The following is a 15161-nucleotide window of genomic DNA, read 5'->3' as shown; positions in this document are numbered from 1 at the left end:
TACATGTATACCCAAAATTTAGATCAATTATTTCGGACAAAATGATGAAAACCCTCCTCATGTACTACCCTAGATTTTGTTAAGTGATGATGTCAATGATTTCTCTGCATAGCCTTGATCATGTTGATGGGCATCAGAGTAAATGTGACATGTTTTAAAGCCATATATGCCGTAACTGATAAAAAAAAATAATATATTTTTGAAAAATACAAAATTAAGTAAAGAAATATAGTTAATACATTTAAATTAAAGCTTTTCATTCAATTCTGAACACGGAGAACACATCGTTTCATCTAAAAATACGATTTTATCTTCTCTGTAATGTGTTACATTTATCTTTATAATGCAATTGACTTAGATTTTGTAATTTACGGAAAAGTTCCATCTTTATATAAAGTAATGATACAAATAATAAGTTCTTATAATTTTTGTCTAATAATTTTCATTGTACATATGCCATATATGGCTTTAAATATACTAGTAGTTTTGTGACTATACAATTATATTCAACATCTACCAAACTTTCCATTTTTTAAAATCTTTAATCAATATCAGAAAACTTGTGATAATTTTAATATTTACATATCATAAAAATGCATTATCATGCTAGGGATTACTTCTGGTAAAACCTTCTAATAAAAATCATCATTACTTTACATCTATATATATTTCAGTCAGGAAAATGAGAAAAATAAACTGAAATGTATGAAAAACAATTCAAATAAAGAATAAAACAATTTTTAATATAGTTTCATGCTTAACTCTTAGGTGTATTATTAAGAAGTCCTGAACTATTTCATCAAACCAATGAATATTATTGTGTCTCTTTTCCCTTTATGCACTTTATATACAAAAACAATTATCTTGGCCACTTCTAGGCTTGGACCTGATAATAACACCATAAACAGTGTTCACCATAAACACAGTGTTCATCTACATAAATGTATCACTTGAAAATTGGTTACAAAGTCAGTTCTGTAAAATTTTAATAAAGGTTTTGCCTTCTCAATTTTTACAAACTTACACTTGTAATACATTATTTTAAAATCAGGATTTTAAGAGCCTTTGAAAATATGCTATATTTCAATATACTGTACATGGGAAGTATTGCACAGTTATAGATCCCTCAAAAGACTACTTGATTTCATGTTCATGTACAATCTACAATAATTAAAGTATGTTCAACCCGTTCAAGGTCCCTAGGAATCATAATTTTTTTTTTTAAAAAAAGAGTTGTTTACCATTTCATATTGAACAAGAAGTATCGTCGATGATTTTCTCCTTCTGAATGTTCAACTTTTAAGCAACTTCCTTATTTGTGTTTCTTTTCAGAATACCTTCTGCAAGCCCTGCAGCTTTCTCCTTCAAAGTATGCACAAGAATCCATTCAGCTTCAACACCAGTTTCATCTTAGACAACAGGAAGCTATCCAGGACAAGATCATCCGAGTAGAGAAGATGAACAACAAGCTAGCAAACAAAGGTTCAGAGGTGAGGAACCAGTCAACACAGACAGAGGCAAAGCTAATGTTCAGCCCCAACCACTTCCTCGATGATCACGTCTCCCAGGAATCTAATGACAGGATCATGCAGGCGCTTGTAGGGACTGATTCTCTTGTTGGACATTTACTATTGAAAAGCAAGTTTGTAAGTGACACTGATGAAGAAAAGAGTCTCAGTGTAGGTTATAATGCTTCTCAGGAAAACATTACACTGACCAAAACAATGAGTGACACTGACTATGAAAGTGTGATCAATCGTCTCCTTGAAGAAAAGCTTGAACTGAAAAAAGAAATTGCACAGCTAGAAAAAGAATTGGATAATTCCAAGAAAGACAACAGATACCTTACTGATAGAGTGTTTAAGTCGGAGGACACTAAGAGACATTCCTACCCAGTGGAGGAACATGGAGGAATTGCCATTCCAGACATGGAGCTTCCTCCCCTGGAAATGCCACAGTTTGATTTTGATTCGCTACAGGTTTCCACATGTGAAAAGAGCTCAGGGGGAAGTATTTTCTAAACCTAATAGTTATTGTCCTTCAAAAAATAGAAGTGAACAAGCCATTGTGATCATTAAAATTTAAATATTAATCATATTGAAAGTTTGGTGCAAAAAATAGATACAAAGGTGATATATTTGTTGATATTTTTTTATGTTTTATTATCAGATTATTACTTACAAAGAACAACATTGTATTCTTGTTTATTTTGTTAATTGTTATATTAAATTCACACTAAGCTAATGTTATGATTCACTCTAGATTTATGGTCTACCAATACAGCGCTTCTTATTTTGTAAAATTTATGAATAAAGAGAAAAAATGAGTGAATTTAGCATTTTGAATACATACCTAATTACCGTCCATTGAAAAATAGTGATCGGAATGTCCATCCTTAATATCCATCCGTCTGTTAAAATTTAGAGTGCATGCCTATCTGTTATCTGCAAGTTCTCTTATACCACCAAAGGAAATGTAATGATACTTTGAATTGCTTTCAGAGAATCTTTGTTACATAGTGCCATTGTGCACCTCCTATTTTACTTTTTGAGTTGACACATATTTTGGGTGTCCCATAGCAAAACATGGACACGGCCAGTCTTTCTATCATATTGAAGGGTACCTACAGTGTATCTCTAATCTGCAACTCCTTCTATACTACTAAATAAAGTTGATGATACTTTAAGATCCTTTATTACATAATGCCGTTTTGCACCTCCTATCTTACTTTAAATGCTCCTAGTGCAACAAATAAGTTAGAATCATTGCTGATCAAAATCCCATTGCTCTTGTTTTGTGAGCTGGCTGACAACGCTCTAACAACGCCGTGAAAGTGCATTGTGATCGCCAACGGACGCTGTAGAAACGCCATGGGAGCGCAATGATCGCAGTGACAACCCCGTGCTGTCGCCGTGTAATCGCAGTTGAAAAAATCACAAGACGATAAATCTCATTAGAAGCGCCGTAAAAACGCGATAGAAACGCAGTGACATCTCCAAGGACTCCGCGACATCTCCGTGAGGTCTCCGTGGAAGCCCAGTCTACTATCACTGCGCTTGTGCCGCGATCATGTGCGTCTTCACGGCGTTCGTACGGAGCTCCCACTACGTTGTTGGAGATCTCACCGCGCTGCTACGGCGATCATACTACGTTTCTACTGCGTTCTTATCAGACCGCGATCACACGGTGCGTACTTTGTGCATGCTCAAGGTGATCGCCGTCCCCTGGAGTTCGCGACCCTACGGCGTTCATTGGAGATCTCGCCGCGTTGTCACGGCGCTGTAGGAGACTCGACTGCGATCACCTCGGCGTTTTGCATTCTTTTAGGACGCCGTATAGTCGCCGTGAAGACGCAGCCCCGGTGTGACAGGGGTTTAACAGTTATTTCTGGTCTGTCAGAGAAAAACATTGACTTTTCCATTATAATCATATGGGAGGTGGGGGTATCATTTAGTGGGCTCAGTGATCACAGTATCTCTAGTATTCTTTTATAACAATGTCATTATCTCAGTTAACCACCGGGTATATACAATGATAAGATGTCTGTGTCAAGCCGTTGAGAGGTGGGCGGGGGGGGGGGGGGGGGGGGGCTTTTCTGAGTACTGTACTCTGTAGCTGCAGAATTGTAGTTTTTCGAAAAATTACATGTATATATTGACATACTGGAAAGCTACAGGGCCACATATCGAAAACATATTACTGCAATATATTCATTGGCACGAATTAAATTGTGCACTGTTTCTCGATTTATATATTAGTGTTTATCAAACTGCCATTTCATAAATATTATTTACCCTGTGTTCCAAATACAATGTTTATCTTTGAACTATTTCCCAACAAAACATTCCTTATTACCTTTCTAAATATCCCTTCTGCGTCTGAAATGGAAACCATCGAAAAGGTTGCCTAGTATGTACACTGCCATTTTAGATTGCAAGACAATTTTTGGTCTAACGCGCTTTGTGCAGGTATAAACTGTGAGGGTATAGTAGATAGGAGTCAACGGATATTTTGTAAACGAGTTTTTATTCAGTTGAGGTAAAAATTTGGAGAAATTAAACGAAAAAATGAGCGCAATAAATAGACGTTTTTACTGCACTGTACTGTATCTCTCAGGCCATCCCTCCCATTTTTAGCTCACCTCGACGAAGTCAAGATGAGCTTATGCTATACCCCCGGCTCTGGCGTCGGTGTCGGCGTCCCAGGTTAAAGTTTTAGGAGCAAGTCCATTCCCAAGTAACTATAAGCCCTACCTGAACCAAACTTGCATGGATGATGCATCTAGGGATGTACACTACCAGACTTGCTTCGGATGCTGGATCTGACCTACATTTTCTAGATGTAGGACCAGGTTAAAGTTTTTGGAGCAGGTTAAAGTTTTTGGAGCAGGTCCATTCCCAAGGAACTATTAGCCCTACCTGAACCAAACTTGCATGGATGATGCATCTAGGGATGTACACTACCAGACTTGCTTCGGATGCTGGATCTGACCTACATTTTCCAGATGAGTGACCAGGTTAAAGTTTTTGGAGCAGGTCCATTCCCAAGGAACTATAAGCCCTACCTGAACCAAACTTGCATAGATGATGCATCTAGGGATGTACACTACCAGACTTGCTTCGGATGCTGGATCTGACCTACATTTTCTAGATGAGTGACCAGGTTAAAGTTTTTGGAGCAGGTTAAAGTTTTTGGAGCAGGTCCACTCCCAAGGAATTATAAGCCCTACCTGAACCAAACTTGCATAGATGATGCATCTAGGGATGTACACTACCAGACTTGCTTCGGATGCTGGATCTGACCTACATTTTCTAGATGAGTGACCAGGTTAAAGTTTTTGGAGCAGGTTAAAGTTTTTGGAGTAGGTCCACTCCCAAGGAATTATAAGCCCTACTTGGACCAAACTTGCATGGATGATGCATCTAGGGATGTACACTACCAGACTTGCTTCGGATGCTGGATCTGACCTACATTTTCCAGATGAGTGACCAGGTTAAAGTTTTTAGAGCAGGTCCACAGGAACTATAAGCCCTATTTGGACCAAACTTGCATGGATGATGCATCTAGGGATGGACACTACCAGACTTGCTTTGGATGCTGGATCTGACCTGCATTCTCATTCCCAAGTAACTATAAGCCCTAGCTAAACCAAACTTGCATGGATAATGCATCTAAGGATGGACACTACCAGACAAGCTTCGGATGCTGGATCTGACCTTCATTCTCATTCCTAAGTAACTATAAGCCCTAGCTAAACCAAACTTGCATGGATGATGTATCTAGGGATGGACACTACCAGAATTGCTTCGGATGCTGGATCTGACCTACATTTTCATTCCCAAGTAACTATAAGCCCTAGCTAAACCAAACTTGTATGGATGATGTATCTAGGGATGGACACTACCAGACTTGCTTCGGATGCTGGATCTGACCTACATTTTCATTCCCAAGTAACTATAAGCCCTAGCTAAACCAAACTTGCATGGATAATGCATCTTAGGATGGACACTATCAGACTTGCTTCGGATGCTGAATCTGACCTATATTTTCCATACAAGAGACCAGGTTAAAGTTTTGGGAACAGATCAATCCAAATGAACTTAAGTCCTTGATATCTGCAGTATTAACAGTTATGAATATTTGTTTACACGATACATGTTTTTCACGCTACACGCATAGAAATGTGTATATGCCATGTAAGGGGTTAAACACAACTTGCAAGAATATTGTTGTTGGGATGAATACTTAATATTAAGAAAATATGATGTGAGATTTGCATTACTTAAACTGATAACATTCGTCGAGGTGAGCTTCGTAATCTTTGATTACCTATGTTTTTCAGACCAGCGACAGATTTGCATCCAAGGTTTTTTTTAGCTCACCTCGACGGAGTCGATCGAGATGAGCTTATGCTCTACCCCCGGCGTTGGCATTGGCGTCCAAGTTAAAAGTTTTTGTAGCATGTCCATTCCCACTATAAGTACATGTAACTATAAGCCCTACCCGGACCAAACTTGCATGGATGATGCATCTAGGGATGGACACTACCAGACTTGCTTCGGATGCTGGATCTGACCTACATTTTCCAGATGAGTGATCAGGTTAAAGTTTTTGGAGCAGGTCCATTCCCAAGTAACTTTAAGGCCTACCCGGACCAAACTTGCATGGCTAATGCATCTAGGGATGGACAATACCAAACTTGCTTCGGATGCTGGATCTGACCTACATTTTCCAGATGAGTGACCAGGTTAAAGTTTTTGGAACAGATCAATCCCAATGAACCATAAGACCTATCTAAACAGAACTTGCTAGAATATTGTTGTTGAATAAATTCTAACTGTTAAGAAAATATGATGTGAGATTTGCATTACTTAAACTGATAACATTCGTCGAGGTGAGCTTTGTAATCTTTGATTACCTATGTTTGTTTTAGATGCTGGTGAACCCCTCCTCTTTATTGCTGTAAGGTCGCGTACTGGCAAATTCTAGAATTTGGACACCTAAATGATTTTTTCCCTCGTGTTTTATCATCGCATGCCCGTCTATTAGACTCTAAATATACTTTTGATACAACTTGATCAATGCGATTACCGAGTATACAGTTCTTTCATTTCCAATTTTTTTGGTATACAATACTATATTTCCTTGATATCACTTTCTTGTGGTAAGAAGTGGGGGTCCAACCAACCTTTCAATAAACATTTTCAATAGTAAAAAGGTAATGTTGGGAAAAAAAGTTGGGGGGGGGGGCAGCCCCCCCCCCCCCCGACCCCCTGTTGCTACGTCCCTGCTGTTAAGTAAGGGAAACAAAAGACAAACATACACTGAATTGGTATAAAGTTGTCATTATCTCATGGATTAAAGAAACTGTGATTCACACGCCAGCCTTTGAAGAGATTTACACGTCATAAATATATATATATTCACATCTTTTCTGCGTATAGAATGAATAAAAGTGTGGGCGTTGCCTTTATTGCATTTTTTTAATTGCCACACTCCACAATTTTGTTCCGATTAAATAAAATAAAATTATATATTAAGAAAAATAAAAAGATATATTCTGTATACCCACAAAAATCAACAAATGTGTTGCTAATGTTACCAAAGTAAGAATTTGTTTGATACCACTGAATATGTAGCTCTACTTGTCATTGTGGCCTATTTTACGTTTGATCCGACACATATTTCTGATTACCTGTAGCAAAAGCATTGACACAGCCATTCTTTCAATAATATTGGGGGTACCCATCTCTTGTTCGCAACTCCTCATATAACACTGAATAAAATATAATGATACTATCACAGATTCTTTATTGCATATAGTGTCATTTGGTCTTTTTTTTACTTTGATCAGACACTTTTTCAAGTCTCCCCTATATATATAGCATGTATGTAACATGAGTTTTTCCATTATAATCATATGGGAGGCTGAGGATATTATTTCTTGAGCTCAGTGCTCACAGTTCCTCTAGTTTAAGTTCTTTAAGGTACAACAGAAATTGCCAGGAAATTCTTTGAATTCTTTACTTCATCTTACAGTTTGACTTTATCTAAATAAAACTTGAACACTAAGAATATCCCAAGGAACATAATTTAATTTCTTGCTTTTTAATTGTGAGGACCATTGCTTGATTTTCTATCACAATTTATCGTCAATAATCAATCAATAAATGGAAATTTATATAATGTTATTTAAGTACAGGTCCATATAAGAATCAGGCAATCAGCGATAAGTCGAATGTCTCGGATTAAGCCAAATTTTTTTCACAGCAATACATGGAATAGTAGTAATTTAAACACAATATCATTTTTTTCAATTGGCACATATAGGCTGTGATATGTTATTAAAAATAGATTCTGGCGCTCACAAGCCAAGATCTTGGGCAAAAAAGCAGAAGTTCAATGCTTCAAAAAACAAAAATTATTGTTTTCATAAATTAGCAAATTTTTTTTTATCAAAGTAGAAAATTTGTACTTCAGTTATCAGTTGTCATGGAATTGTTATTTTGACCGTATCCATGGTAACCAGTGTCATGAAATGACACGTATATTTGGCCATTAAAAATTATTGTGATTTTAAAACTATATTAATTAAAACAGCAAACATATTATTTTATTTGTTAAACATAGAAAAATAAAGCAATATGTTGTCTTTATTTTTCCAGTTTAAAAAGTGTGGAAAAATCAATAGGAAATTTTTAATAGAGATTAAAAATGGTTGGAAAATTGGTTAAATTTCTTCATATTTTTAGACAATTTTCTTCAAATTAAAAATGTCATGCATTAAAATTGAGTTTTCTAAAACAATAGCATCTTAATCAATATACATTTTTCCTAACTGCCGTACGTTATTGTACTGTATTATTTAGGTAATTTATATAATTAACAAAAAAATGGTAAATCGATCGGGATCGGAATTCAATTAATCATGTACCTATTTGGGTTCCAAATTTTCTCTGTCAATTACCATCAGGGACATGTGTGAGGATGATATGTATTTATTATACCATGCTAAAACCTTTGTCAGCTTGTAAAAATTAAGTTGCTCTTTCCACTTGTTTGACATCTTATTCAGATTATGCGAAGGGTTCATTGCTTTGATTTCTTTCTGTTTAATTTTGCATCATAAACATATTTTTAAAAAAAGCTACTATCGTCCATCTTCGCTTCGTCACCAGTCCTGTAGTCAGAGGTTGGTTGATTTAGTTTTGTATAAATTTAAAAATTCTTAGTCTCTAGTTACTGAGAATTTCATCATGTCATCAGCTGTTATGATGAAATTTAGTTGAAACTATTAATTTAAGTCAGAAACAAATAAGTTATCAAAATCGGGCTGTTAATAATCTTTAATGCATTGAATCGTAGGTGTTATTTTCTTTTCAAAATATTGCTAAAAAAACCCAAATATTTGAGAGGAAATATAGCAATAATATTTTATAATATTAATGTTAAATCTAGTTGTAGATACATAAATAAAAAATCTAGTTGTATCAAATTACACAATTTTTCTAGTAAAGTATGTACTTTATCGTACTCTGTTTAGTACCCTGCAGTGAGCATGGATAAGTATGATTGCTTCTCATTGTGCTGCATTATTACCTGCAATCAATTATCTTGTTGACAATAACTGACCTCCTTTACGACTTCATTCAAGAAATAACTGTATGGTCACTAATCAATAGCCCCAAAACTTATAGAACTTTGAGTTCAAAATCTCTCAAAGAGACGCAATTTGGTGAGTAATTTTTACATGCATTCAAAAGAGTTCAAAGTTGAATATTATCACTGCACCAAGGTGCAGCTTTTTGTACATGCTGAAAAAATAACACATTTGAGAAAATATGTTGTGACAAAATTTCTATATCAAGCTATTTTGAATAGCTTAATAAAGCTAAATCAAGCTATATAGCTTAATCAAGCTATATAATCAAGCAATTGTGTCGGACTTGTTAATAAGAACTTAGTGAATCCACCTTTTGTCTACATGCAGTTGAACTTCAGTATCTCAACACAGATATATTGGGTTAAATACCATGAATAATATGTTGAAGTGATTTTAAAGTCCACATCACCTTTTGATTACATACTAGTAGGCAATTTTGCTACATATGATCCACTTATATATTTAAAATAAAAAAATTCTGTAAAATTCGATCAAAATGCTACTCTTCCTACAGTTTTGGTCCCATTTTGATATAAGACTTGGTTTAGAAGTAGAATACACTTTGATACATATTTCTGTTTAGTGGGGGAGTACTTTCTACTCTACTGAAATATATGTAACCAAGTTGCATGCTTAGAAAGTTATTCAGCAAATTGTAAAGATTTTTTCTTTGTCTATACACTGTATAGTATTTTAAGCCTATACATGACATTGTATATCCTGGTAAAACAAGTAGCTCCCAGATAGAATTGTACGTCTACACTTAAAATTTAAAGATAACACAGTAGAAAAGTAGAGGTACTTTGAGCAATGAGCTCACTAAATGATATTCCCTGCCTCCCATATGAATATAATGGCAGTTTTGGAAACCCAAAATATATATCAGATTAAAAAGTAAACTAGGAGGTGTACAATGGGATTATGTAATAAAGATTCTGTGAAAGTTTCATCAAATTTCATTCAGTGGTACGAGAGGAGTTGTGGTGAGATGGGTACCCCAAAACGTAACAGACGGACATACAGACGGGGACGTACCGATTACTGTATACCTTCCCGTTTTTTAAGCGGGGGTATAAAAGAAAAGAAAATTTTCCGGTCATATAAATTTTTTATTTGTGAAAGTCAACAGACTCATTATGTACAGAACAAATGTACAATGATTTTCTGTACTGATCCTTATAATTTAAGTATAGACTGAAGTACTTAATTGGTAAAAACAGCTATCATTTCTTTCTAATTTATGTCTTATTGGGACAAGTAAATTATCAAATGTTTAAGATGCTACCCATATATACACAAAACAGCAAATGGTCAGGATGAAATACATAACCTTGCAAAATGTTCAAAATACTTCAATTAACTCCACCATTTTAAACATAGGTACAGAGAAAAATTATTCACTTTAACTCTGACAGACAAAATAATGCACATAAAATTAATTGCAAAAACAATCAGCAGGGATGATGCATCTCAAGATGCTTTCTTCTTTTTATGCACCCAAAGTAATGCACAGCGAAATACCAATATTGAATACAATTAGAAACTATAATTGAAGTACATTGCGAATGATCTTTAACAATAAAACAGTTTTATATCTTGATGTGATATTGTAAAATAATTTGCAAGAGTTCCTAAATCTGTTATTATAGTCCACCATGGACTAAATAAATCTAGTCTTACAACAGTTCAAGGGGACAAATTATTTGTCACCAAAATAATGTACATATATGTTTATCCAAGTCATTTACGTATAATTCCTCTTTGTAAAACATTAATCAATATACATTGTACTGCACAATTATCGCAATGAAAGAAAACGGGAATATCATTTCTTTTTTTTTTTTTTGAAATTACTTTAATGATTGTAAACAACATTTTTTTAAATTGTAAATTATAGCTCTTTATAGATGTGATTTGTACATCTTATATAACATTCAATTTAGGACTAATGTACCTTACCATAGTCTATCACTAAATACTGACATTTCTTCAACTGCATCATCATTTTTTACCTTTTCTTTGACCTTGACCTCACTTATCAGAAATTTGTGTTAAGCTCAGTTTTAAGAACATATTCAAGATATTTTTATTAAACTGCATATACATATTAATGAAAGCTCTTACACTGAATGAACAATTCTGACCTTTGACCTTCTCTTATCAAAAACTTCATATATAATAGATTTCATGTTACAATACATAATAGTATCTGATATCAATCACTCAATGTTATCAATCACATTTTTTTCGTCAATGGTAGCAAGTGCAGCAAACAAATCATCATCATCAATTTCAGTCTTCAAGAAATGAATTTGTGGATCTTTGCTGGCTAGACGCGAAAAAAATGAGGTGATTTGGGTGGGGTTTAACCACTGATTAACTTTGAAAACATGTTCACCATTTACATCTTTCTTTCTTTTCATATCTTCAGCAACTTCCACAGGGTTGCATTTTTTCCCAGTTGTCTTGCCTTCTTCAAACTTGCGTACAAGGAAATTCTTTACACTTTCAGGAAATCTTGAAATTGTCTTGTTTTCCTTTAAACCCCATCCCATACTATATTCACTTGAAAGTCATTGGTACTACTCTCAAATAACACGGTGTTCACTTTGCTTGAAAACACAAGTTCATTACACAGTTTAACCCACTGGTGTTTGATTTTATCAAATGTTGTCTCCTTCTGTAGCTGCAGGGAATGCTTGCCAATTAATAAATGATTTTCAAGTCCTTTGAAAGTAGCAAATTTTCTTATGCATCCTTCAACTGTGCAGTGAAATGCTGTAGGGAGGGAATCTACATGTTCCTCTTCTTTTACGATGCAGTTTGGTGAATTATTTACGGCCTCCTGAATATTAGTTGTTTCACTAAATAACTCTTGATTCTTTGACTTTTGTCGCCCTTCAATTTTTCCAGTTAATCTTAAGGGTAAACTAAATCCTGATATGATTGTACAACCTGATTCATGGTCTTTTTGTTTACCATAAGCTAACTTGTCCAGTGTTTCATTGGAAATGAATTGTCCTTTACCAATATTGTAGGCTTTTTTCAAAATTATCCCATCTCTTTGGAATCCCACATAGCTGTAATCATTTACACCTTTTAATTTATGGCTTTTCATGGTTTGTTTGGAAGTGTCTATAACACATTCAGCAATTTGACAACCAGCAACACCTTTATAAGAAAAATAAAAGTAGAAAGATTATTACATATGGTATTTCACAAGATCAAATCTTTCCCAATTAATTAATACAAAAGTTTGCTATAAGGAATGTATTTATATAATCAAGGCCAAATTTTGTTGAATTTTGTCCTTTTTTATTAGACTTCTTAAATATGGCCCAGAAATGGGAAGCAGATTTTTCTATTAATCAGTTTGACTTGCACTCCTAAAGAAGTGAATAAAATTACCTTTCCCTGAATCTAAAGCTGTTTTCATGTCTGAGGCTGTGACAATGTTGTTTCCACTTGCCACCCAGGTTTTCATTTTTGTTCGCATGTGCGCTATCTTGGAATCACAAAACGACTTCCCAGCTTGTGCTTCAGAAAAACAGTACTCATTGATATGTATTCCTACAAAATAATACATAATACCAGAGCTCCAGATAATTTTTTACCCCAAAGTGTATTTACTCCCTGATTTTCAAATCAATGCAGATTTTGATTTTCAGCAAAATGATTGAAGAGTATTTTCATAATTTTGTTTATATATAAATAATTCCAATCTTCATTGTATCTATTGAATTCCTGTGTTTTGATTGGACGAGAACATGTTTCAGAAAATTTTTACACATCGATAATTTTTTTTTTCAATCAGAACTACTTTAATGACTAAGCTTCTACATGTAGTTTATCGTATAAGCAACGAAAGCAGTTATTTATTGTCTGTTTTGGATAAATTATAAATACAAGAAACTTCAAATTTAATTAATTAAAACAAAACTGGCGACATGCTAGGCTGCCCAACTGACGGACGCCATGAAAATGTTAATGTCACTGTTCGATCACGAGTGTGAATTTTAAAAATCGCTGTCTCAACGTTCATAATACGAAGATAATCAACTCAGTTTGTATCGTTTAGACAGGGAAAAGAAACGTACCTCAAACTCTTGCCCTATAAGCATCAAATTCATATTTACTTTCTATATTGTTCCTCAATCTTTGAACAAACAAGTGCAAATCGAAGGCGTCGTCGGTCTGCAACTTTCGCTATGAGAGTTGTCGTTTAAATGTCAACATGGCCATGGTCAAGGACGAACTATTCTGAAGTAAACTCGTAATTACGATATTTGTTGACTTAAACAACATTCGATAAGTCTTTATAAGTTTATTTATCGATTGTTTTGACAATTTAAGCTGAACTCTATCGAAATTCATCTCGATTACGTTCCTTTGCGGTAAAATGTATTCCTACGCCGTCCAGAACTAACGGATTGTATGGAGGCCTCAAAGAGAAATAATTTGAATATTTTTAAAAATTCGATATTGGAATTATAAGAATTAAACGTTCTTTTTGAAAAATTTATCGATGTGTAAACTCTTGACATTTTACTCACAAACTTAACATAAAAGTGCTTCGCACTTTTATTCAGTTTGTGAGTAAAATGCCAAGAGTTTACACATCGATAAATTTTTCAAAAAGAACGTTTAATCCTATAATGTTTTTACCTCTATTTTGATTTTGAGCTTGTAATCGAAGATTAAGTTTTTGGAAGAGGAAAAAAAATCTTCAGTCAGTTCCTGCATTTATTTTAATGAATTTTGTAAATACCAACAAGACTTTTTGTTAAGATTGGGAAGCATTCTTATTTAACAATGAAGATTGTACTGTAGGTCAAGGTACACTGTACCATCAGAGACACGGAAAACTTTTCCTTCATTTAAGATATCGTATCAAGAGTAAACTGAAAGAATCTTCGTTAATATGGCAAGTTGAGAGATATGAACCCAATAATAAAACAAAGTTATGCCGAGTGCATAGTATTTCTGCATGGAAATTAATTTTAATCTAAATGTTTGATTCTTCTTCCCGAAATGGAGATCGTCGTCGTCATTAATAGAATATTCCTGGTCACTAAAAGGCTTTTAAATCTGCACTTGGTTTTGAGAAAATTCAAACAATGAGTTATTCAATTCGTATTGAGGAAGTCGTACATGATTGTACGCAGTACTTTCGTGGTGTAATGCGTATCTATGATTGCTAATGTGTAATTGTACGCTCTATTTTGATTTTAAATGCGTATTTTGTAAAATAATGCGTATTTCTGCAAATACGCACCTTATCTGGAGCTCTGCATAGTCAAAAATTACCTTCAAATGACATCATTATGATCTTGCAGTCAACTTTTTTGTTGTTAATTGTGTTTAATGAAATTGTGTTGTTTCTTTTCACATATTAATGTCTCTTATTACCTGTTTTTTTGCTGATTTCTGGTAAACATAGCCACAGTAATCCACAATGATAGCATCCTGCATTGTCTGAACGAAGACTTATATTTTGAATATGCGTAAGGAATCACATCTTCCAGCAATGATGCTACGCAAAACCAGTCTTGTTTGACACCATCGAACACATGAGTGAAAGTCCTATGCTGCAAATCAAAACAAAATGATAACTAGATGAAGTACTTAGATTTATTAACATACCAATATTCATTTGTTAGGAAGAGTTAATTTTGTACTTATGGTCCTTTTGTTTTTTCAGCCAAATTTTGATTTAAAGTACCAGGTATGTGCTCACAAAACAATTACAAAAATAATCATTAAAAAAAATACATGGAAATTTTTCAAAGAAACTTGTGATGCACTTACACTAATTGATCCATCTTCTGCCCTATATATGCAGACAATCACGTGCCAATTTCTTCCTCTTTGACCAAACCAGTCTGTTTGCTTTTCACGATATCTTTGAGGAACAAATTTCATCGCCCAATCCATAACTAATACACATTGATTTTTATCTAGATGGTCAATTACATCTGTCCGAATGATATGGGATTTC

At 34.4% G+C, this 15161-nt stretch overlaps 1 protein-coding gene and 1 pseudogene across 1 annotated transcript; one reads left to right on the top strand and one right to left on the bottom strand.

Moving 5' to 3' along the window:
* Positions 1 to 1304: 1304 nt before the first annotated feature.
* LOC134229588 (uncharacterized) lies at positions 1305 to 2291 on the top strand (the record flags this gene model as incomplete). Its single annotated transcript, XM_062711341.1, has 1 exon — positions 1305 to 2291. A coding segment is annotated over one exon (717 nt), but the record flags the coding sequence as incomplete, so codon positions are not given.
* A 9411-nt stretch (positions 2292 to 11702) lies between these two features.
* Positions 11703 to 15085, bottom strand: LOC134229578 (uncharacterized; annotated as a pseudogene).
* Between the last annotated feature and the right edge of the window lie 76 nt (positions 15086 to 15161).

Source organism: Saccostrea cucullata, unplaced genomic scaffold (assembly GCF_032062105.1).
Source record: "Saccostrea cucullata isolate Sc308-1 unplaced genomic scaffold, CSIRO_AGI_Scuc_v1 ctg14830, whole genome shotgun sequence".
Classification (NCBI taxonomy): Eukaryota; Metazoa; Mollusca; class Bivalvia; order Ostreida; family Ostreidae; genus Saccostrea; species Saccostrea cuccullata.
The sequence above is the reverse complement of the archived record's forward strand: the minus strand, read 5'-3'. Positions and strand labels throughout refer to the sequence as shown.